Source organism: Hypanus sabinus, chromosome 13, assembly GCF_030144855.1.
Source record: "Hypanus sabinus isolate sHypSab1 chromosome 13, sHypSab1.hap1, whole genome shotgun sequence".
Lineage (NCBI taxonomy): Eukaryota > Metazoa > Chordata > Chondrichthyes > Myliobatiformes > Dasyatidae > Hypanus > Hypanus sabinus.
Window position 1 is genome coordinate 106,934,536 of NC_082718.1, and position 26,827 is coordinate 106,961,362.

Below are 26,827 nucleotides of genomic sequence, written 5' to 3' on the forward strand. Positions count from 1 at the left end.
GGAAGTTTTAAGACGAACCCGTGATGGCTACCTACCTGTTGAAGTGCAGCACGGTTTCTTTTTTGTAAGGGGAGAGAAAGAGAGAGATTTAATTTTAAAAAATGCACAGCACATTTTTCTTTGGAAGGGGGTGCATGAAGTTTGAATTGAAGAAAAGCACAACACATTATTCTTCCAAAGGGCTTGAGTTAACAAAGGCAGAAAATGGACAAAATTAACAAGCAATGAATGAACGTAAACAGTATCTACCAAGTGATGATAATAATAAATTTAGAAAAGCAAAAATGGCTAGTTACATCGGAAAGATTGAAGCATTCGATTGCACAACAGATAACTAGATGATGAATGTCTACTGAACGAACTGAACACTATTCTGAATCAAATGAAATAGCCAATGAGAAATGAGTGCCAGTGTTACTGAGTGCAATAGGTAGAAAATCATACAGTTTGATTAGAAGTTTAACAGATCCAAACAAATCAGCCAAAATGGGCTTTGCTGATATCATGAACGTAATGCAGGAACAATTAGAACCAAAACCATTGTCAATTGCAGAACAAGTTTGGTTTCATAGGTGGAATTAAAAGGAAGGGGAGGTCACTTCAACTTACCTGGCTGAATGGAAGAAGTTGTCTGAACATTGTCAATTCAGTGATAGGGTTAATGATGCACCGAGAGATCACTTAGCTTGTGGAGTCTTGCAAGAAAGCATTCAAAAATGGCTTTTAACTGACATTTAAAAGAGCAGTTGAAATTGCTGCATCCATAGAATCAAAGATACCAAACTGAAACCTGCAGATATCCAACTAGGAAACTTATATAGAGAAAAGATAACTCCTGTGTGAATGGCATTTGTAACAATGAAATACACAACCAACAAGCCTCATTGGACTTGTATTTGGCAAAAACAGTACAGCCAGAATTGTGGGGCCAAGACTGGCTGAGACAACTACAACTTGATTGGAAATCCATCCACCATTTGCATGTCACATCCCCTGTCACAGAGTCAACAGAATGCAAATTAAGAAAGGTACCGGATGGTGCCACGGCAGTGTTCCAGGATGGCAATGCAAAACTCAAACATATCAAGGGTAAAATAGTGTTAAGTGAAAATGCCACACCCAAGTTTTACAAAGCCTGTCCGGTTCCTTATACCATCTGTGATAAAGTAGCCAGTGAGCTCGATCGCATGGAGGCTGAAAGAATTCTTTGCAAGGCTGAGTGGAGCCCACGGGCAATACCAGTGGTCCCCGTAACCAGGAAGGACGGGCCGGTCAGTATCTGTGGTGATTTTAAGGTCACCATCAACACAGTATTAAAAGAAGATCAAAACCCTCTGTCCAGGGTAGAGAATATCCGTGTAAACCTTTTTGGAGGGAAACACTTCAGTGAAATGGACAGCTGAGGCCTGCTTAGAAATGAAGAGTTTCTTGTCATAAACACTCACAAAGGGCTTTATCGCTATAATAGGCTTATTTTTAGAGTAGCATCTGCACCTGCACTCTGGCAGAAAGCGATGGACCAGGTGATGCAAGGCTGCCCAGGCCCTCAGTGGTACCTGGATGATATCATTGTTACCCGTGAGGATGACAAGGAACATCTCCAGAATCTCAAACCGTGTTAAAATGATTGGAAGGTTATGGGCTCAGAACACGATGTCACAAGTCGAATTCTTCAAACCAAGTATCTCTTACCATGGCCACAACACTGATGCATAAGGATTACACAAGTGTGCTGAGAAAATTCATGCTTTCTTCACCCTGTTCCTCACTAACACACACACACGCACACACACACACACACACACACACGCACACACACACACGCACACACACACGCGCACACACACACGCACACACACACACACACACACGCACACACACACGCACACACACACGCACACACACACGCACACACACACGCACACACACACACACACACACACACACACACACACGCACACACACACATGCACACACACACACGCACACACACACGCACACACACACACACACACACACACACACACACAGTTCTCTTTTGGAAGAATCCTGCTGAGTGAACTCCCACGATGGCCTATTTGACAAAAGTCCCCAAATTGAGACCTGTTACTCAGCATGACTGGTCACTGTGTTCACAATACACAGACACAGACGGACACCCTACATGTTTACTGACTGGTCACTGTGTTCCCAATACACAGACACAGACAGACACCCTGCATGTTTACTGACTGGTCACTCTGTGTTCCCAATACACAACACAGACCGGACACCCTGCATGTTTACTGACTGGTCACTGTGTTCCCAATACACAGACACGGACGGACACCCTGCATGTTTACTGACTGGTCACTGTGTTCCCAATACACAGACACAGATGTACACCCTGCATGTTTACTGACTGGTTACTGTGTTCCCAATATACAGACACAGATGTACACCCTGCATGTTTACTGACTGGTCACTGTGTTCCCAATACACAGACACAGATGTACACCCTGCATGTTTACTGACTGGTTACTGTGTTCCCAATATACAGACACAGACGGACACCCTGCATGTTTACTGACTGGTCACTCTGTGTTCCCAATACACAGACACCGACGGACACCCTGCATGTTTACTGACTGGTCACTCTGTGTTCCCAATACACAGACACAGAGGGGGTGAGGTGGAGATGGTGGGAAGATAGAGAGAGAGAGAGAGAGAGAGAGAGAGAGAGAGAGAGAGAGAGAGAGAGAGAGAGAGAGAGCGCCCTTGAGGATTATAAAGAAGCCAGAAAATAATGCAGTAAGGGAATTAGGAAAGCCAGGAGGGGCCATGAAAGGTTCTAGACGAGTAGAGTTAAAGACAATCCCAAGGCATTCTATACAAACAGTACACCAGGAGCGAGAGGATAACTGAGAAGAGAAGATGTGGGTGGGAGTGGCTGGCTGAAGTCTGAACAGTAGTCATTGGACTCAGTGCGGTCCCATGATTCCAGGTTCCCCAGGTCGTACCCAGACTCCAGGCCACCATGTTACAGGGAACGTTGACAACTTCCCTCCCAACTCTGCACTGTTGATCACCGAATCAGCCCTACAGATTTGGGGAACAGACACACACAGGGGAGAGTGGGAAATGTCTGATGGAGCCCAACACGAACGATATCTTTAGTAAGTTTATTGTGCTACGCACAAGTACTTGCATGTACAGGTGTAATGAAATATTTACTTGCACAGGTTCCATGGGCTCACAGCATCAGAGAAGCAGCCTGGACAGTGAAATCCATCACAGGAGTCCCCCAGACAAATAAATGAAAGAGAAATCACACACAGGTATTACAAGAAAGAACACAAATAGAGAGAAAATTGAATAAAGTCCCTAGTGGTGTAAAGTGATCAACGTGGACATAGTGTGACTATGCTGAGGTACTGATGAGTTACACTGTTCGGGTCAAGAAGAAAATGGTTGAAGGGAAGTAATGCTCCTAAATCTGGTGGTGTTGGACCTCTGTACCTCCTTCCTGATGTAGCTGTGAGAAGATGGCGTGTTTCTGGATCGTCGAGGACAGCCAGGATGTCATCACAGGGCCATGATAGTTTTGTATCAGACCCACAGTGCAGATTTTAATGGGGTGAAAGGCAGAAGAAGGACACAGGGATGTCAAGTGTGGTAAGGAATGAGTGAGGAGCAAATCCTACAAGAGGACTTGACTGGAAGGGGATACCAGCTCTAGCAGCCTCGAGAGTCAGGTAAAGCAAGCCGAGGGAAGGGGAGGGAGGTGATGACAATATATTGGCTGAGGAGCTGGAAGAAGCAACAAGAGGAATGGTCCTGTCCTGTGTGAGACAAGATAGTCTCCCAGCCAACAAACTCCGCTGATACCGGAGGCAGTCCCCCTCAGGTATCAAGATGACCCCCTCATCCTGAATGGGAGAGATCACTGATGTTCTAGACACCGTTTAATGCTTCTGATCAGAATTACTGTTGACTTTTAATGTTAGTTTTATATAATTCTTTATTGTTGTTGAGTGTGCAGAAATGAATGCACTTTGCATTTCAGTACAGGGGCTTCTGTTGATTCAGTCCCCAAACACTCTCTGGAAAGTGGAGCTGGAGGAAGTAGGGTGGGAGAGATTCTTTTATTCACTGGGGACACCACCTTAGTCACCAATCCCCAGACAGAGCACCACCCCCCTCTCCATCCCTCCGTGACTCTTCCCTTTCACTCCTAAAAGTTGCTTAACCTTTAAGGGACAGAAAATGAGGCTCCATCATCACTACAGCTGCCATTCTGTGACAGTAATGCTCTTAAAGTTTGACCCATTTGCTCGAGATTCACATTGTGCTCAGGAGTTGGGGTGAAGCAGGATATAAAGTTTATGACCTGTTGCACCCAATACCTCAAACACCAACCCGACACCCCGACAACTCCCACCTTCCCCCTCATTCATCCCACTGTAAATCAACATTTTCTCACCAGTCAGCCAAAAGCCCAGTACTTCAACTTGGGTTGTTTTAGTACAAATTCCGGTTGTTATTGGTCAGAACCACTCACTTATGTTTGGTGAGATAAAGCTCAGCAGGTGTGTGCATTTGCATGGAATGAGTTTATAGACCTTCTTCAGCAGAATGAGGGATTTGCATTTTATTAATATCCAGTATGTATGGGGAACTGTTTATATGGAGCTGCAGGTGACTGGATTTGAATTCATATCAATTCCTCTGAATCTATTAAATAGATAACTAACTAATAAAAAAATTGTGTCCTTTTGATGGGGGGAAAAGGTCAAAAAGTCATGCAGGTGCTTTACACCAGAAATCATTCGACATGATGGAAGACCGTTAAAAGCTGAATTTTTCAGTGAATTGAAACTAACACATCAAAGAAAAAGAAGATTGCATAATGGCTGAGGCGCAGACACATATCTTAATGTCTGAAATTTGTAGGAATGCTGGAGGTTATTAGTCCTGCAGACTCATCCGGACACCCCAAATCAGACAAAACTCCAGTGGTCTTCAGTCTTATTGTTTTCCAATCTCTGGTCCTGAAACCTCCTCATGGAACTCGCAGGGCAAGTCCCACAGTGACTTGTCTCATTTTCAGAGGTGGTCACCTCATCTTCCCCATATTGTGATACCGATTATCGAGAATCCATGCCGTGACAATTCCAGCCCATCGCCCACTGTCATGGTCTCTGTTTAGTGTCAATGTCTCAATCAGTGAGACCCATCATGAACTCATTTGGATTAGTTACACTCACTCATAATAGAACACAGTCTCTCTCTCACACACACACACACACACACATATAAATTGACACACACGTGGACGCACACACACATACATGTAAATCCGCAAGTGTGGACACACATAGATGTGGGCACGCACACACACACACACACACACACACACACACACACACACACACACAAGTAAACTGACACACACTCAAACACACACACACACACACACATATTTATGTAAATTGACATATGTGGACACATGCAGACATGGAGATGCACACAAACACACACACACAGATGTAAATTGACACAAACTCAAACACACATGTGGACACACACACACTGCAACTGCTCCCACTGGGAAGTCCCAGAAGCTGTCAGGATTGGCTCTGTCTCTCCAGTCCAGTAAAATGGAGACCAGCTATATCAACAGAACTGTTTGTCTTTATCTTATCTACGTTATCAGTGGCCATAATGTGCACCAGGAACTGAACCTCACTCTTTACCGAGACTAGTTATAAAAGGGACGGAGTGAGCTTTGGGACAAGTGTGATTTCCAGGACGGGGAAGAGCAAACAACAATGCTGGGGCTGTTTGTCCTCCTTCTGCTCTCAGGTAAGGAATCTCTCCTTGAGTGAGCCTTGTGCTCGTGTTGGTTGCTTCATGTTCTAACCTGTTTGTGTCTGTCTCTTCCTCTCCCTCTTGATGTAGCTGGTGCTGGGAGCAATTCCATTGAGTCCAGGAACCTCATTCAGTTCGGTAATATGATTAAATGTGCCATACCAGGTGTGAATCCACTGAAATTCAACAACTACGGCTGTTACTGTGGAGTTGGCGGATCTGGGACACCAGTGGATGACCTTGACAAGTAGGTGGACAGAAGGTCTCCACAGAGCCAGTTACCATCCACTGGAGATAAGGGACAAAGAACTGTTCTCATTGATTGTCAGAGGCAGCAGGATTGCATCTTCACTGAAGTCCAGTGACGGTAGAGAGGGTAGTGTTTGGTGTTAGTCTGTACGGGAGGTCAGGACTGTGTAGTGGAACACACCAAGGACAGGGCAGCTGCTCCCAGGGAGGATTCTGTCCTTCTGGAGGATTCAACAGGGGTTCAATCATGGCAGCACAAGAGAGAACCATGACACAGTGGCTACCTTACCGAGAGAGTGAGGAAGGGAAGGAGAGAGGGGAACCAGCTGGTCGATCAATCTTTTGCTTATTGTTGGGTGGTGAGAACACACGATCCATAGAACAAGGGAAAAAAATAAACATTGGTCACCTTCTCAGGTCTATTGTGGTCACGTCACTTGGAGGAATTCTTTTCCACATTCCTGCCTGAGTCCCCACAAATCCTGATTCCACGTCCCACAGTGAAGCCCCTACCCAGCTCCCTGGGTCGATATGAGCCTGCTCAGTTTGGCTCAGCTCAGGTCACCCCCTGACTCTTAGCACTACATGGGAAGTGTGTGACACTGGAGGCTGCTGTAACAGTGTTCTGTTAGTTCTAGTCCATGAGTTTTTAATTGTGTAATCTGTGATTTTACAGGTGTTGCCAGACCCACGACTACTGTTATGATGATGCCAAGAAAAAACAGAAGTGTACAAACCTCAGTGCACCCAAAATGATTACATACAGCTACACCTGCAAAAACGGGAAAATCGAATGTACAAGTGAGTATGATCAGAGAGTGCCTCATGGCCTCATTTGGTTTATTATTGTCGCAGGTAACAGGCCACAGTGAAAAGCTATGTTTTGTATTCCATCTATACAGACAGAGTTGCAATGAAATCAGTTCCTTTGTCACTAATGATGACGAGCTCCTTCTGTGTTTGGGAGCTGCACTCATCCAGGGACTGGGGAATATCCCACTCCTGGCTGATGGTGGAAAGGATTCAGGCAGTAAGACATCAGTCATTTCTTATGTGATGCTTAACTTGTGACCTGCTCTTGTAATCACTGGTTAATGCATCTTGGTCAATTATATGTGAGGGTCACTGGTGAACTCCAGTGCAGGAATCACAGAGACCGTGGCAATTCAAACAAAACAGAATATTTAAGACAAACTAACCAGGAAAACTAACAAGAACTCAGGCAAACTGTGCAGAATCCTGACAAACAGAAATCACTCAGACACGCAGAAGAACTTGGTCAGAGTTTCACCAGACAAGGAACCACAATGACTGAGCAAAGAGGGGTTGGCCAGTTCCCCTGACATACACCCTGGAGCAGATAGGAATTCAGAACAGACCCAGTGCCCAGGCAAAACAATACCCCCCAAGTCAACAACTACAATGAAAGACATAGAAAATCCTGTGCTAATTCAGTTACCCAAACTGAATAAAAATGACAAAGGCAAGGAGAGCTGATCAATGCTCATGATCCCAAACGAGACACCTGCGACACAAGGTGAGTGAGTTCTAATAAAATAATTAGAATCTGAATCTGAATCAGATTTGATATCATCAACATACGTTGTGAAATTCGTTAACTTTACGGCAGCAGTACAATGCAATACATGATAAATAAATATAGAGAAAAAACTGAGTAACTTTAAGTATATATGTCTAATAAATTTTCCTGGGCTTCCAGCCAGGTACAGGTATCAATTATAACTGATGTCATCAAAACATCAGTGATAATCAATACCGGTACCCAGCTGGAAGCCCAGGAAGTTTATTCATCACATATGCCAGGAAAGCACAAGGTGCTTTTTCTTCTGTTTACATGTCTATTAAATAATCAAGTTGAAACAAGTAGTTTAAAATAACAGAAATAGAGAAGCTGTTGCTGAATCACTGAGTGTCTGTCTTCAGGCTTCTGCACCTCCTCCCTGATGGTAACAATGAGAAGAGGGCATGTCCTGGGTGGTGCGGGTCCTTAATAATGGACACCGCCTCCCTAAGGCATCGTGTTTGAAGATGTCTTGGATACTACAGAGGCTGGTACACATGATGGAACTGACTAATTTTACAAGTTTCTGCAACTTAATTTGATCTTGTGCTGTAGCTGTCTCCCGCATTCCAGACGGTGATACAGCCAGTCAGAATGCTCTCCACGGTGCACTTGGAGAAATTTTTGAGTGTTTTAGTTGAAAAACCAAATTTCCTCAAACTCCAAATGAAATATAGCTGCTGTCATGCCTTCTGTGGTTAAGAAAGCATATGGTGGATTGGCCTTCATCAATCATGGGATTGAGTTTAGGAGCCAAGAGATAATGTTGCAGCTATATATACCCCACTTGGAGTACTGTGCTCTGTTCTGGTCGCCTCATTACAGGAAGGATGTGGAAGTCTTAGAAAGGGTGCAGAGGAGATTTACAAGGATGTTGCCTGGATTGGGGAGCATGCCTTACGAGAATAGGTTGAGTGAACTCGGCCTTTTCTCCTTGGAGCAATGGAGGATGAGAGGACGCCTGATAGAGGTGTATAAGATGATGAGAGGCATTGATCGTGTGGATATTCAGAGGCTTTTTCCCAGGGCTGAAATAGCTAGCACAAGAGGGCACAGTTTTAAGGTGCTTGGAAGTAGGTACAGGGGAGATGTCAGGGGTAAGTTTTTTATGCAGAGAGTGGTGAGTTGAATGGGTTGCTGGCGACAGTGGTGGAGGCAGATATGATAGGACCCTTTAAGAGACTCCTGGATAGGTACATGGAGCTTAGAAAAATAGAGAGCTATGGGTAACCCTAGGTAATTTCTAAGGTAAGGACATGTTTGGCACAGCTTTATGGGCTGAGGCCGGTATTGTGCTGTAGGTTTTCTATGTTTCTATGGTCTTTATAGCTGCATCAATATGTAATGACCAAGTTAAGTCCTCAGAGATATTGACACCCAGGAACTTGAAATGCTCACTCTCTCCACTCCTGATAAATGCAGAAAAAAACTGAATGACAGGAATTATATGTATATGTATATTAAATAGTTAAATTAAATACATAGTACTAAAAAGGTAATTTAAAAAGTAATGAGGTAGTGTTCATAAGTTTAATGTCCATTTAGAAATTAGATAGCAGAGAGGAAGAAGCTGTTCTTGAAGTGTGTGCCTTCAAGCTTCTGCACCTCCTTCCTTACAGTAACAATGGGCAGAGGGCATGTACTGGGTGGTGAGGGTCCTTAGTAATGGACACCTTCTTCCTGAGGCACCTTATGGGACATAAAACCTAAGCAATCCAAGGAAGACTGCATACCTGAGAAAAAACCAACCCACATACTAACTGAAAAAAATTTCATCCAGACCCAGTTGTGACATTATGATTCCAGAACACTGATATTGGGGCCAAAGAGATGGTAATGACTGAAGATCAGTGGATGGAAAGGTCCCAGAGGAAATTTGAAGAGGCAGCATCTACCAGCCTTTGATCTGGAAGATTGATGAGGGATAGTTCGCATAGTCTTCTACTTGTGAAGTTGTGTTGTGTTAACTTGATGGAACTTTTGGAGAGGTCATGTTGATGATTGAAGGGCAGGAATGTCCATGAAACTTAGCAAGGCCGTTGACATGGTCCCGCAGACTGAGGAGTTTCCTTACAGAAGTTTATAAATTTATGAGAGGCATAGATAAAATAAACAATTGCAGCCATTTTCCAAGGTAGGAAAGTCCAAAACTAGAGGTCTAGGTTTAACGTGGGAGTGGAAAAAGATTTAAAAGGAACAACTTGTTCACACAGAGGCTGCTGGGTATGTAGAAGGTGCAAAGGAGATGGGTACAATTACAATATTACAAAGGTAGTTGGAAGGCTTCCTGGAAAGGAAAGCTTCAGAGGGATCTGGCCCAAACACAGGCAGAAGGGTTAGCACAGAAAGACAGGTGGGTCAGCATGGGTGAGCTGGGCCAAAAAGCCTGGCTCTATGCTGCAAAACCTTTATGACCCTATGCATGTGAAAGATGGCTGAATTATGCTCCTTATTTGAAGATTTTGCTCCTTATTTGAAGGTGGTTATTGTCTGACACCTGTGTGTTATCAATGTTACTCACCAGTTAGTGGTCAGGACCCAGATATTGCTGGATCATTTGCAGAGAGCAAATTATGAACTGAGCACTATTGATGAGTAAGTACCATCTGATAGCATTGATACCATCAAAAAACATCTGAAATAATAGATTGAGTAAAAAATTGGCTCTGAAAGCCTGCTCCACCATTTGTCAAGATATAGGTTTATCTTCTTGCTCAACACTTTTTCCAGACTTATTTCAATATTCCCAGATTCCTCCAATTTCCCAAGTTCAATCAGCTTCAGTTCTGAGTGAATTTATGGCATCCACAGCCTCTTGACATGGGACCTTCCCCCAGTTTGAACCCTAAGTGGCCTACCCTAAATCTGAGCCAGTGACCCCTGGTTCTATTTCCCATCAGTACAGGAAACACCCTCTCCATATCTGCCCTGTCATCCCTGCAGTGGTTTTGAAATTCAATCCACAAAAAGTAGATTCAGATGAACAAAAGGAGGAATATTTTTGCATCACTTTACCTCAGCATTTTACGGAACGCAATGGAAATGCTGTGACCAGTTTGTTCACAGCAAGTTCCCAATGGAATCATGACCAGATAAAATCTTTAAGCTGATATTTGCGGGACAATTCTCATCACATTAAATAGGGTTCTCCCAAGCTCTTTTGTTACATACAATCTCCTTACCTGAGAGGTCAAAAATATGCTCACTTTAACATCTCAGGACTGAGAGATGGAGTCACTTTTCCCTCAGGACTGCAGTGGAACATCACTCTTGCAATTTGTGTTAACGTCACTGCAGTGGGTCTGAAATCTCAAAGTCAGAGGCAAGATCCAAGGCTGCTGCTTGGGGCCACGTCAGTGGTGAAGGGCTGGGGATCACCAGGGACTTTTCTAGAATCTTTTCTTCAATGATTCAGCAATCATTGCGGTGTAGATCTCCATAGGATTTATTATTCTGATGTCAATGCATGTCTGACATCAGCTTAATAGGATCCATCAACTCTAGAAATGATGAGGTCATCACAATGAAATTAAAAACCCAAATTACAATTAGTATTTTAAACAATTTACAGAACATTAATATAAATATCAGAATGTTGCACCTACTATATAAATGCAAGCTGAAATATCAAAATATATTAAAATATAAAAATATTTTTCATTCTTTCATAATCCAAGGCAAATATCTTAATGGATTATTTTGAATATGCTTCCTTTCAGGTAATAGTCCCTGCGGGAAGTTTATCTGTGAGTGTGATCGACAGGCGTCTATCTGCTTCTCAAAAGCAAAATACAACGAAAAGAATAAAAAAATCAAAGGCTGCAAATAGGTCGATCTGACCATGTGGTTATGATTTTCCTTGCCCTTCTCTAACAAATACTGTTCTTCCAAATTGTGTCATCTATTTTATTTCCAGGAGCTCAAACGTCTTTGAACTCTGTATTAACGATGTTACTATAATCAATAATCTGATTTAAATCCAACACTCCTTATCTTATCTTACATTATTTGTGCCACTCAGAAAGATAAAGATCTTCATCACTTTAATCTTTCTCCCAATGAAAGCACATCCTGGTCTCAAAGTCTCTTCCCATTACTTTATAAACCAAAATCTGAATGTAACATGTCCACTTTGCCCGTATTTTCACTAAAGCATGAATGCTGCAGCACCTGGGAATCCCATTGATCAACGATGAATAAATTGAATTGAGATGATAATCATTCCCTCAAGCCAGGCTTTCCTTAAAGCCTCAGCTGTGGAACCTGAGGAAAAATCTGTTCACATCAAAGTGATGCAAACCTTGGGATGGCCCATATCAGATGCTTAGTTGGTTCCTTACAGGGCGTCTAAACACAATAATGATTAGAAGCTGCACTTTGAAAGCCAGTTGTGATTATACTCGGAGATTGTTTGCAATGACATTGCTGGTGGCACTCATAATATTCAGGTGGTGGGCATGTATCTTATATAATCAATTAAACCTGATTTGAGAGCATTGAAACATGCCTGGCGTCTCACTCTTGTATCACACCACATGAACCACAACGAGGAAAACCAGTCAAAGGATGGGAAGCACAGGCTGGGACTTCTCTTGGAGTGTTTCCATCCCACGGGCACAACGCAGACAAAACCTTCACCTATTCCAATACCACCCATGTGCTTATCAACAAGTAGAGTATCAAATGAATTTCTAACACTGAACCAGAAGTAAGAAGGCAGTGATCACATTAATGGGGTTGTACTACAGGGTCAGAATCAGAATCAGGTTAAATCCACCGGCATATGTCGTAACTTTAGGTCAGCAGTACAATGCCATACATGATTAATAAATATAGAGAATTAACCTGAGTTACATTTGGTATCTGTATGTCTGTTAAATAGTTAAGGTAAAATAAGTAGTACAAATAACAGAAATAACAAATTAGAGAGGTAGTTTTCATGGGTTCAATGTCCATTTAGAAATCAGATGGCAGAGGGGAAGAAGCTGTTCCTGAATCGCTGAGTGAGTGCCTTCAGGCTTCTGTACCTCCTTCCCGACAGTAACAGTGCGAATAGGGCATCTCCTGGGTGGTGGGGATCCTTAATGATGGACGCTGCCTTCTCTCAAACTAGTGGGCACAGAATTAAGACAAGAGGGGAAAGTGTTAAAGGGGACCTTTGAGGTCCCTACGCTAACGGGGACAGTTGGAGGTGGTCAGGCTGTTTAACACAATGAGTCTGGTGTCTGTCCCACTGGAGTAGGTTAAACATCGACATCTTTCCAAATTCCAGGCAGGGTGCCCGGTTTTGTAGTTAGCGCACCATTCCCAAATCCCCATAATCAATTATCATGTATTGCATTGCAAAGTGATCAAATTTCACCACATAGGCCAGTGATATTAAACCTGATTCTGGTCCTGAAGCTTCTGATATCTGTCACCTGGTATTTTCATGGAAGAGAACCGAAGTAGGTAACTCGAGAGCATGTGCAAGGATTCACTCCTGTTGTAGCTTCTGATTGCTGTGCAATTGATGGAGTTGCAAATAGAGAGAGGGAAAGGGAGAGGGAGGGAAATGAAGAGAAAAGGAAAGAAGGGAAGGAAAGGGTGTGGGAGAGAGATACAGAGAGATGAGAGAAAAGATAGAAAATAGACAGCAAGCATTCAAAGGTTATTTCTTCAGCTGTTTGATCGGGGCACGACTGTGCACGCGTGTGGTCGTCAGCCAGTGAGAATAGGGAGAAGAGTTTAAAAGGAGACAGCGGATTACAGAGTACAGGGGGACAGAGTAGGAAGGCTTTGACTCAACTGGGCTTTGGCGATAAGGAGTTAAAGTGAGTTAGGCTGCCTGTGTAGAATAGAGACAGGAAGTATGTGTGTGAGTCTGGTGTTCTGTGCTCGGTGTCAGATGTGAGAAGTCAGGGAGACTCCCAGCCTCCCGGGTGGCCACATCTGCGTCAGGTGTGTCGAGCTGCAGCTCCATAGGGACCAGGTTAGGGAACTGGAGATGCAGCTCGATGACCTTCGTCTGGTCGGGGAGAGTGAGGAGTGATAGAAAGGAGTTATAGGCAGGTGGTCACACTGGAGACAGACAAGTGGGTAACAGTCAGGAAAGGGAAGGGCAGGAGTCCGAGGCTAGAGAGCACCCCTGTGGCTGTCCCCCTGAACAATAACTACTCCTGTTTGAGTACTGTTGGGGGGAACGGCCGACCTGGGCGAAGTAGCAGTGGTCACGCCTCTGGCACAGAGTCTGTCCCTGTGGCTCAGAAGGGTAGGGAAAGGAAGAGGATGGCTGCGGTGATAGAGTTCTCTATAGTTAGGGGGTCAGACAGGTGATTCTGTGAACACAGGAAAGAAGTACAGATGGTAGTTTGCCTCCCAGGTGGCAGGGTCTGGGATGTTTCTGATCACATCCATGATATCCTTATGTGGGAGGGAGAACAGCCAGAGACCATGGTACATATTGGTACCTATGACATAGGCAGGAAAAGGGAGGAGATCCTGAGAGCAGACTACAGGGAGTTAGGAAGGAAGTTGAGAAGCAGGACCACATAGGTAGTAATCTCGGGATGACAGCCCGTGCCACGTGACAGTGAGTATAGGAATAGAGTGAGGTGGAGGATAAATGTGTGGCTGAGGGATTGGTGCAGAGGGCAGGGATTCAGATTTCTGTATCATTGGGACTTCTTTTGTGGCAGGAGTGACCTGGACAAAAAGGACGGGTTGCACTTGAATCCCAGGGGGACCAATATCCCATCGGGGAGGTTTGCTGATGCTACTGGGAGAGTTTAAACTGGAATTGCTGGGGGTGGGAACTAAACTGAAGAGACAGAGGAAGACGCGGTTGGCTCACAAACAGAGAAAGCTTGGAGACAGTGCGAGAGGGAGGATAGGCAGGTGATAGAGAAGGGACGCACTCAGACTGATAGTTTGAGATTTGCCTATTTTAATGCAGGGAGTATTATTAACAAAGCAGATCAGCTTAGAGTGTGGATCAGTCCTTGGAGCTATGACGTTGTGGCCATTACAGAGACTTGGATGGCTCAGGGACAGAAATGGTTACTTCAAGTGCCAGGCTTTAGATATTTCAGAAAAGGCAGGGAACAGGGAGGGAGGCAAGAGAGGTGGGGGTGAGCCATTGATGATCAGAGATAGTGTCCCGGCTGCAGAAAAGGAGGAAGACATGGAGGGATTGTCTACGAGTCTCTATGGGTGGCAGTTATGAACAGGAAGGGGTCAATAACTCTACTGGGTGTTTTTTGTAGACCATCCAATAGCAACAGGGACATCAAGGAGCAGATAGGGAGACAGATTCTGGAAAGGTGTAATAATAACAGGGTTGTCATGGTGGGAGATTTTAATTTCCCAAATATTATAGACAATAGACAATAGTGCAGGAGTAGGCCATTCAGCCCTTCGAGCCAGCACTGCCATTTAATGTGACTATGACGGATCATCCACAATCAGTACTCCGTTCCTGTCTTTTCCCCATATCTCTTGGCTCTGCTATCTTTAAGAGCTCTATCTAACTCTTTCTTGACAGCATCCAGAGAATTGGCCTCCACTGCCTTCTGAGGCAGAGCATACCATAGACCCACAACTTTCTGTGTGAAAAAGTTTTTCCTGAACTCTGTTCTAAATGACCTACCTTTATTCTTAATCTGTGGCCTCTGGTTCTGTACTCCCTCAACATCAGGAACATGTTTCCTGCCTACAGCGTGTCCAATCCCTTAATAATTTTATATGCTTCAATCAGATCCCCTCTCATTCTTCTAAATTCTAGTGTATACAAGCCCAGTCGCTCCAATCTTTCAACATTTCTGGTCACCGAATTGTAGGAAAGATGTCAAAAAATAGAGAGAGTACAGAGAAGATTTACTCAAATGTTACCTGGGTTTCAGCACCTAAGTTACAGAGAAAGGTTGAACAAGTTAGGTCTTTATTCTTTGGAGCGTAGAAGTTTGAGGGGGGTATTGATAGAGGTATTTAAAATTATGAAGGGGATAGATAGAGTTGACATGTATAGGCTTCTTCCATTGAGAGTAAGGGAGATTCAAACAAGCGGACATGAGTTGAGAGTTGGGCAAAAGTTTAAGGTAAGACGAGGGGTAATTTCTTTACTCAGAGAGTGGTAGCTGTGTGGAATGAGCTTCCAGTAGAAGTGGTAGAGGCAGGTTCAATATTGTCATTTAAAGTAAAACTGGTGAGGTATATGGACAGGAAAGGAATGGAAGATTATGGGCTGAGTGCAGGTCGGTGGGACTAGGTGAGAGTAAGTGTTCATCATGGACCAGAAGGGCCGAGTTGGCCTGTTTCAGTGCTGTAATTGTTACATGGTTATGACAGTCCCGCTAACCCGGGAATTAACCTCGTGAACCTCAATAGCAAGAATGTCCTTCCTCAAATTTGGAGATGACAACTGAGCACAATACTCCAGGTGTGGTCTCACCAGGGCCCTATACAACTGCAGAAGGACGGCTTTTGACTCTATTTTGACAAGGACCTCTATTGATTGGTATGTCCCTAGAATGAGGGGTTTAGATGGAGTGGAGTTTGTCAGGTGTTCAAGAAGGTTTCTTGACACAATATGTAGATAAGCCTACAAGAGGAGAGACTGTATTTTATCTGGTTTTGGGAAATGAACCTGGTCAGGTGTCAGATCTCTCAGTGTGAGAACATTTTGGAGATAGTGATCACAATTCTATCTCCTTTACCATAGCATTGGAGAGGGATAGGACAGACAAGTTAGGAAAGTGTTTAATTGGAGTAAAGGGAAATATGCAGCTATCAGGCAGGAGCTTGGAAGCATAAATTGGAACAGATGTTCTCAGGAAAATGTACAGAAGTACGTGGCAAATGTTCAGGGAATATTTGCGTGGACTTCTGCCTAGGTACATTCCAATGTGACAGGGGAATGATGGTAGGGTACAGGAACCGTGGTGTACAAAGGCTGTTGTAAATCTAGTCAAGAAGAAAAGAAGAGCTTACCAAAGGTTCAAAAAACAAGGTTATGATAGAGATCTGGAAGATTATAAGTCTAGCAGGAAGCAGCTTAAGAATGAAATTAGGAGAGCCAGAAGGGGACATGAGAAGGCTTTGGCGGACAGGATTAAGGAAAACCCCAAGGCATTCTACAAGTATGTGAAGAGCAAGAGGATAAGACATGAGAGAATAGGACCAATCAAGTGTGACAGTGGAAAAGTGTGCATGGAACTGGAGGAGATAGCAGAGGTACTTACTGAATACTTTGCTTCAGTATTCACTATGGAAAAGGATCTTGGTGATTGTAGGGATGACTTACAGTGGACTGAAAAGCTTGAGCATGTAGATATTAAGAAAGAGGATTTGCTGGAGCTTTTGGAAAGTATCAAGTTGGATAAGTCACTGGGACCAGACGAAATGTGCCCCAGTCTACTGTGGGAGGTGAGGGAGGAGATTGCTGAGCCTCTGGCAATGATCTTTGCATCATCAATGGGGATGGGAGAGGTTCTGGAGGACTGGAGGGTTGCGGATGTTGTTCCCTTATTCAAGAAAGGGAGCAAAGATAACTCAAGCAATTATAGAACAGTGAGTCTTACTTCAGTGGTTGGTAAGTTGATGGAGAAGATTCTGAGTAACAGGATTTATGAACATTTGGAGAGGAATAATATGAACAGGAATAGTCATCATGGCTTTGTGAAAGGCAGGTTGTGCTTTACGAGCCTGATTGAATTTTTTGAGGATGTGACTAAACACATTGATGAAGGAAGAACAGTAGATGTAGTATATATGGATTTCAGCAAGGCATTTGATAAGGTACCCCATGCAAGGCTTATTGAGAAAGGAGGTATGGGATCCAAGGGGACATTGCTTTGTGGATCCAGAACTGGCTTGCTCATAGAAGGCAAAGACTGGTTGTAGACTGGTCAAATTCTGTATGGAGGTCGGTCACCAGTGGTGGGTTAGTAAGTTTGCTGATGACACAAAGGTTGGAGGTGTTGTGGATAGTGTGAAGGGCTGTCAGAGGTTGCAGTGGGACATTGATAGGATGCAGAACTGGGCTGCAAAGTGGGAGATGGAGTTCAACCCAGATAAATGTGAAGTGGTTCATTTTGGTAGGTTAAATATGAGGGCAGAATATATATTAATATTAAGACTCTTGTCAGTGTGGAGGATCAGAGGGATCTTGGGCTCCGAGTCCATAGGACACTCAAAGTGCTATGTAGGTTGACTCTGTGGTTAAGAAAGAATATGGTGCATTGGCCTTTATCAATCGTAGGATTGAGTTTAGGAGCTGAGAGGTAATGCTGCAGCTACATAGGACCCTGGTCAGACCCCACTTGGAGCATTGTGCTCAGTTTTAGTCACCTCACTACAGGAAGGATGTGGAAGCCATAGAAAGGGTGCGGAGGAGATTTACAAGGATGTTGCCTGGATTGGGGTGCATACCTTATGAGAATAGTTTGAGTGAACTCAGCCTTTTTTCCTTGGAGTGACGGAGGATGAGAGATGACCTGATAGAAGTGTATGAGATGATGAGAGGCATGATCATGTGGATAGTCAGAGGCTTTTTCCCAGGGCTGAAATGGCTAGCATGAGAAGGCACAGTTTTAAGGTGTTTGGAAGTAGGTACAGAGGGGATATCAGGGGAAAGTTTTTAGTGGTGGAGGTGGATACGATAGGGTCCATGTTCCTCATGGTCATGTCAACCTGGTCCATGGACTTTAGTGCAGTAATTGATAATGTTCCTCATGGTTATGTCAACCTGGTCTGGAAGATTAAGACATGTGGGATCCATGGTGATCTAATAGTTTGAATTCAGTTTTGCTTTGCACATGGACGTCAGAGGGTAGTGGTGAGATATTACAGTCGTATTCTGCAGGGACTCGTGCTGTTGCTCGTGATGTACGTGAATGGAAACAATATCTTCCCTTCATCCTGAGGTCAAAGCTCAATGTGGTCAATTTCACTTTGCTGTCTCGTTCAATGTCAGAAATTCAGATATTCCTGAGCACTGTCTAGGTCCCTCACCATAATCTGACATAAGTGTAATGGACATTAGGCTTTCTGAGTGGAGGGAGGAGGCTGGGGGGGGTGTGCACGGTAGATGAATGCTTGTCGAACATCCTGCCCGCATTATCTGTGGTTTGGAAACACTCCAGCCCAGGCTTCTCATCCTTTAACTGCTTTTACTCACTGTGTTACACAAGAACTGTGGTACCAGACATGTCCAAATGCTGCCAAATCAGTGTGAGTAGATTATAGGAGATGGACATCCAACACCTTAGTGTTACCAGTGCCTACAATCATTTTTGGCTTTAGATGAATGGCACTAATTCGAAACGGCTTGTGGAGAACTGCCTTGGTACATGTGATGGATCATCCAATGGCAGGATTCACCTGAAACTGAACAGGTATTTCTCAGCTTCCACAGATGAGGTTTTAAAGGAAGCCTGGGTGAGTGAATGAACCACGTCCCAGTGGGATAAGTATCTGGCTGTTCCATAAGATTCCCAAGTGCTGGAGAGGATCTGAAGAAAATGGATATGGATAATTCCAGAATTTATTTTCTAAAATGATGGGAAGAAATTCACAAGAAGAATGTACATTCACTGGGAGGAAGGTTGAAATGACAAAGGTCTTTAGCTTCCCGAATGGCACAGATAGCATTAGACTGTGAGAACAAGATGAAGGGTGATGATTGTAAATGAGATTGTTGATTGCATTAACATATAAATATGGAGATCAAAGATGATTAGATTTCCTGGAAATAAAATGGATGATACAATTTGGAAGGAAGGTATTTGTCAAGGAAAGTTGTAAACACATGGACCGAGAAACTCATATTTACAGTGGGACTGATCTATGAAGTAATGCTCAGGGTTGTATTCTGCGTTCGAGAAGCAGATGACTGCCTTATGGTCACACGCACTGATAAAATTCTTTCAATGGTTATCTGTGTCTGGAAAGAAACTTATTTGAAATCATGCATTATTTTAAACATATTGGCCTTGGACTATGAAGGAATGAAAGAAAGTTTTATACTTTAGCATTTCAGCTTCTACCTCTATAGTATGTGTAATATTCTAATCTTTATGTCAATGCTCTGTATATTGTTTAAAATACTAGTTGCAATTTGGGCTTTTTATTTTATTGTGATGATCTCATCATTTCTGAGTCAATGGATCCTTTTAAACTGGTGTCAGACACACATTGACATTAAAATAACAAATCCAATGAAGATCTACACCACAATGATAACTGAAGCATTGCGGACAAGGTTTTTGAAGAGTCCCTGGTGATCCCCAGCCCTTCACCACTGACGTGGCCCCAAGCAGCAGCCTTGGATCTTGCCTCTGACTCTGAGGTTTCAGACCCACTGCAGTGACGTTAACACAAATTGCAAGAGTGATGTTCCACCGCAGTCCTGAGGGAAGGCTGACCTCACCCTAGGACAGTGGTCGGCAACCATTACCACTGAATGAGCCATTTGGACCCGTTTCCCACAGAAAAGAAAACACTGGGAGCCACAAAACCCGTTTGACATTTAAAATGAAGTAACACTCCATACAATGTTTTTTTTGCCTTTATGCTATGCCAGGTGTCAGCCCACTACTGCAGATCAACAACTACGGCTGTTACTGTGGACTTGGCGGATCTGGGACACCAGTTGATGAGCTTGACCGGTAGGTGGACAGAAGGTCTCCACAGAGCCAGTTACCATCCACTGGAGACAAGGGACAAAGAACTGTTCTCATTGATTGTCAGAGGCAGTAGGATTGCATCTTCACTGAAGTCCCAGTGATGGTAGAGAGGGTAGTGTTTGGTGTTAGTCTGTACAGGAGGTCAGGACTGTGTAGTGGAACACACCAAGGACAGGGCAGCTGCTCCCAGGGAGGATTCTGTCCTTCTGGAGGATTCAACAGGGGGTTCGATCATGGCAGCACAAGAGAGAACCATGAGACAGTGGCTACCTTATCGAGAGAGTGAGGAAGGGAAGGAGAGAGGGGAACCAGCTGGTCGATCAATCTTTTGCTTATTGTTGGGTGGTGAGAACACACGATCCATAGAACAAGGGAAAAAAATAAACATTGGTCACCTTCTCAGGTCTATTGTGGTCACGTCACTTGGAGGAATTCTTTTCCACATTCCTGCCTGAGTCCCCACAAATCCTGATTCCACGTCCCACAGTGAAGCCCCTACCCAGCTCCCTGGGTCGATATGAGCCTGCTCAGTTTGGCTCAGCTCAGGTCACCCCCTGACTCTTAGCGCTACATGGGAAGTGTGTGACACTGGAGGCTGCTGTAACGGTGTTGTGTTAATTCTAGTCCATGAGTTTTTAATTGTGTAATCTGTGATTTTACAGGTGTTGCCAGACCCACGACTACTGTTATGGTGATGCTAAGAAAAAACAGAAGTGCAAATTCTTCCGTTCACCCAAATTAAGAACTTACAAGTACACCTGCTCAAACGGGAAGATCGAATGTACAAGTGAGTATGATCAGAGAGTGCCTCATTGCCTTACCTTTATCTTTGGTTCCATGGTCAGCATCTTTTGTTCATCCCTCATTGCCTTTGTGAAGGTGCTGGTGAGCTGCCATCTTGAACCACTGGAGTCGCCCTGGTGACGGTTCTCCCACAATGCTCTTGTGGTGAAGCTCCAGCTTTCAGACTCAGTGATGTTGGAGGAATGGGTTATGTTCCATGTCTGGATGGTGTGAGACTTGCAGAGACCTGTGTGTGAACTGATCTCTGTCTCTCTAGATGGTAAAGGTTATTGGTCTGGGAGATTTAGCTGAGATGCACTGGCTGCTGAATTATACAACAGCACAGAATGCTGATGGTGGATAATGGTAGAGATCGTTTCATTCGGTTTATTATTGTCACAGGTAACAGGACACAGTGAAAAGCTTTGTTTTGTATTCCATCTATACAGACAGAGTTGCAATGAAATCAGTTCCTTTGTCACTTTGTCGAGCTCCCTCTGTGTTTGGGAGCTGCACTCATCCAGGGACTGGGGAATATCCCACTCCTGGCTGATAGTGGAAAGGATCAGGCAGTAAGATATCAATCATTTCTTATGTGATGCTTAACGTGTGACCTGCTCTTGTAATCACTGGTTAATGCATCTTGGTCAATTATATGTGAGGGTCACTGGTGAACTCCAGTGCAGGAATCACAGAGACTGTGGCAATTCAAACAAAACAAAAGATTTAAGACAAAGTAACCAAGAAAACTAACAAGAACTCAGGCAAACTGTGCAGAATCCTGACAAACAGAAATCACTCAGACACACAGAAGAACTTGGTCAGAGTTTCACCAGACAAGGAAGCACAATGACTGAGCAAAGAGGGGTTGGCCAGTTCCCCTGACATACACCCTGGAGCAGATAGGAATTCAGAACAGCCCCAGTGCCCAGGCAAAACAATACCCCCCAAGTCAACATCTACAATGAAAGAGATAGAAAATCCTGTGCTCATTCAGTTACCCAAACTGAATAAAAATGACAAAGGCAAGGAGCGCTTATCAATGCTCATGATCCCAAACGAGACACCTGCGACACAAGGTGAGTGAGTTCTAATAAAATAATTAGAATCTGAATCTGAATCAGATTTAATATCAGCAACATACGTTGTGAAATTCGTTAACTTTACGGCAGCAGTACAATGCAATACATGATAAATAAATATAGAGAAAAAACTGAGTAACATTAAGTATTTATGCCTAATAAACTCTTCCTGGGCTTCCAGCCAGGTACAGGTATCAATTATAACTGATGTCATCTAAACATCAGTGATAATCAATACCGGTACCCAGCTGGAAGCCCAGGAAGAGTTTATTCATCATATATGCCAGGAAAGCACAAGGTGCTTTTTCTTTTGTATACATGTCTATTAAATAATCAAGTTCAAACAAGTAGTTTAAATAACAGAAATAAAGAAGTAGTGAGGGAGTGTTCATGGGTTCAATGTCCATTCAGAAATCATATGGCAGAGGGGAAGAAGCTGTTGCTGAATCATTGAGTGTCTGTCTTCAGGCTCCTGTACCTCCTCCCTGATGGTAACAATGAGAAGAGGGCATGTCCTGGGTGATGCGGGTCCTTAATAATGGACGTTGCCTCCCTAAGGCATCGTGTTTGAAGATGTCTTGGATACTACAGAGGCTGGTACACATGATGGAACTGGCTAATTTTACAGGTTTCTGCAGCTGAATTCGATCTTGTGCCGTAGCCATCTCCCGCATACCAGGCAGTGATACAGCCAGTCAGAACACTCTCCACAGTGCACTTGGAGAAATCTTTGAGTGTTTTAGTTGAAAAACCGAATTTCCTCAAACTCCAAATGAAATATAGCTGCTGTCATGCCTTCTGTGGTTAAGAAAGCATATTGGTGGATTGGCCTTCATCAATCGTGGGATTGGGTTTAGGAGCAGAGAGATAATGTTGCAGCTATATATACCCCACTTGGAGTACTGTGCTCAGTTCTGGTCGCCTCACTACAGGAAGAATGTGGAAACCATAGAAAGAGTGCAAAGGAGATTGACAAGGATGTTGCCTGGATTGGGGAGCACGCCTTATGAGAATAGGTTGAGTGAACTCGGCCTTTTCTCCTTGGAGCGATGGAGGATGAGAGGTGACCTGATAGAGGTGTATAAGATGATGAGAGGCATTGATCGTGTGGATAATCAGAGGCTTTTTCCCAGGGCTGAAATAGCTAGCATGAGAGGGCACAGTTTTAAGGTGCTTGGAAGTAGGTACAGAGTAGATGTCAGAGGTAAGTTTTTTATGTAGAGAATGGTGAGTGGAATGGGTGCCAGCGACGGTGGTGGAGGCAGATATGATAGGACCTTTTAAGAGACTCCTGGATAGGTACATGGAGCTTAGAAAAATAGAGGGCTATGGGTAACCCTAGGTAATTTCTAAGGTAAGGACATGTTAGGCACTGCTTTATGGGCCGAGGGCCTGTATTGTGCTGTAGGTTTTCTATGTTTCTATGTTCTTTATAGCTGCATCAATGTGTAATGACCAGGTTAGGTCCTCAGAGATATTGACACCCAGGAACTTGAAATGCTCACTCTCTCCACTCCTGATAAATACAGAAAAAAACTGAATGACAGTAATTATATATATGTATATTAAATAGTTAAATTAAGTAGGTAGTACAAAAAAAGAACTAAAAAAAGTAATGGGGTAGTGTTCATAAGTTTAAAGCCCATTTAGAAATTAGATGGCAGAGAGAAAGAAGCTGTTCTTGGTGTGTGCCTTCAAGCTTCTGCACCTCCTTCCTTACAGTAACAATGGGCAGAGGGCATGTACTGGGTGGTGAGGGTCCTTAATAATGGACACCTTCTTCCTGAGGCACCTTATGGGACATAAAACCTAAGCAATCCAAGGAAGACTGCATACCTGGGAAAAAACCAACCCACATACTAACTGAAAAAAACTTCATCCAGACCCAGTTGTGACATTCTGATTCCAGAACACTGATATTGGGGCCAAAGAGATGGTAATGACTGAAGATCAGTGGATGGAAAGGTCCCAGAGGAAATTTGAAGAGGCAGCATCTACCAGCCTTTGATCTGGAAGATTGATGAGGGATAGTTCACATAGTCTTCTACTTGTGAAGTTGTGTTGTGTTAACTTGATGGAACTTTTGGAGAGGTCATGTTGATGATTGAAGGGCAGGAATGTCCATGAAACTTAGCAAGGCCGTTGACATGGTCCCGCAGACTGAGGAGTTTCCTTTCAGAAGTTTATAGATTTATGAGAGGCATAGATAAAATAAACAATCACAGCCATTTTCCAAGGTAGGAAAGTCCAAAACTAGAGGTCTAGGTTTAACGTGGGAGTGGAAAAAGATTTAAAAGGAACAACTTGTTCACACAGAGGCTGCTGGGTATGTAGAAGGTGCAAAGGAGATGGGTACAATTACAATATTACAAAGGTAGTTGGAAGGCTTCCTGGAAAGGAAAGCTTCAGAGGGATCTGGCCCAAACACAGGCAGAAGGGTTAGCATAGAAAGACAGGTGGGTCAGCATGGGTGAGCTGGGCCAAAAAGCCTGGCTCTATGCTGCAAAACCTTTATGACCCTATGCATGTGAAAGATGGCTGAATTATGCTCCTTATTTGAAGATTTTGCTCCTTATTTGAAGGTGGTTACTGTCTGACACCTGTGTGTTATCAATGTTACTCACCAGCTAGTGGTCAGGACCCAGATATTGCTGGATCATATGCAGAGAGCAAATTATGAACTGAGCACTATTGATGAGTAAGTGCCATCTGATAGCACTGATACCATCAAAAAGGAGGAATATCAATGCTCATGATCCCAAACGAGACACCTGCAACACAAGGTGAGTGAGTTCTAATAAAATAAAATAACAAAAGGAGGAATATTTTTGTGTCACTTTGCCTCAGCATTTTACAGAATGCAACGGAAATGTTGTGACCAGTTTGTTTGGAGCAAGTTCCCAATGGAATCATGACCAGATAAAATCTCTAAGCCGATATTTGCGGGACAATTCTCATCACAATAAATAGGGTTCTCCCAAGCTCTTTTGTCTCATACAATCTCCTCACCTGAGAGGTCAAAAATATGCTCACTTTAACATCTCAGGACTGAGAGATGGAGTCACTTTTCCCTCAGGACCACAGTGGAACATCACTCTTGCAATTTGTGTTAACGTCACCACAGTGGGTCTGAAACCTCAGAGTCAGAGGCAAGATCCAAGGCTGCTGCTTGGGGCCACGTCAGTGGTGAAGGGCTGGGGATCACCAGGGACTTTTCTAGAATCTTTTCTACAATGATTCAGCAATTATTGTGGTGTAGATCTTCATAGGATTTCTTATTCTGATGTCAATGCATGTCTGTCATCACAATGAAAATAAAAACCCAAATTACAATTCGTACTTAAGCTATTTACAGAACATTAACATAAAGTTGTTGCTCATACTATATAGATGGAAGCTGGAATATCAAAATATATTAAAATATAAAAATATCTTTCATTCTTTCATAATCCAAGGCAAATATCTTTAACATAATGGATTATTTTGAATATGCTTCCTTTCAGGCAATAGTCACTGCGGGAAGTTTATCTGTGAATGTGATCGACAGGCGGCCATCTGCTTCTCGAAAGCAAAATACAACCCTCAGAATAAAGGCATCAGTCAATCTTGCTGCAAATAGGTCGATCTGACCATGTGGTTATGATTTTTCTTGACCTTCTCTAACAAATACTTTCATTCCAAATTGTGCCATCTATTTTATTTCCAGGAGCTCAAACTTCTTTGATCTCCATATTAACGATGTTACTATAATCAATAATCTGATTTAAATCCAACACTCCTTATCTTGTCTTACATTATTTGTGCCACTCAGAAAGATAAAGATCTTCATCACTTTAATCTTTCTCCCAATGAAAGCACATCCTGGTTTCAAAGACTCTTCCCATTACTTTATAAACCAAAATCTGAATGTAACATGTCCACTTTGCCCATATTTTCACTAAAACATCAATGCTGCAGCACCTGGGAATCCCATTGATCAACGATGAATAAATTGAATTGAGATGATAATCATTCCCTCAAGCCAGGCTTTCCTTAAAGCCTCAGCTGTGGAACCTGAGGAAAAATCTGTTCACATCAAAGTGATGCAAACCTTGGGATGGCCCATATCAGATGCTTAGCTGGTTCCTTACAGGGCGTCTAAACACAATAATGATTAGAAGCTGCACTTTGAAAGCCAGTTGTGATTATACTTGGAGATTGTTTGCAATGACATTGCTGGTGGCACTCATAATATTTAGGTGGTGGGCATGTATCTTATATAATCAATTAAACCTGATTTGCGAGCATTGAAGCATGTCTGACGTCTCACTCTTGTATCACACCACATGAACCACAACGAGGAAAACCAGTCAAAGGATGGGAAGCACAGGCTGGGACTTCTCTTGGAGTGTTTCCATCCACGGGCACAACGCAGACAAAACCTTCACCTATTCCAATACCACCCATGCGCTTATCAACAAGTAATCAAATGAATACTTTACGTCAGCAGTACAATGCCATACGTGATAGATAAATATAGAGAATTAACCTGAGTTACATTTGGTATCTGTATGTCTGTTAAATAGTTAAGGTAAAATAAGTAGTACAAATAACAGAAATAACAAAGTAGAGAGGTAGTT

At 43.4% G+C, this 26,827-nt stretch overlaps 1 protein-coding gene across 1 annotated transcript; it reads left to right on the forward strand.

The window, feature by feature from the left end:
* The first annotated feature begins 1,514 nt into the window (after window positions 1-1,514).
* Window positions 1,515-25,827, forward strand: LOC132403420 (phospholipase A2-like). The gene is made up of 6 exons (XM_059986825.1): window positions 1,515-1,578; window positions 5,941-6,097; window positions 6,776-6,900; window positions 20,241-20,325; window positions 21,006-21,130; window positions 25,712-25,827. The coding sequence occupies exons 1-6, from the start codon at window positions 1,515-1,517 to the stop codon at window positions 25,825-25,827; spliced, it is 672 nt and encodes a 223-aa protein (XP_059842808.1).
* The last annotated feature ends 1,000 nt before the right edge of the window (window positions 25,828-26,827 follow it).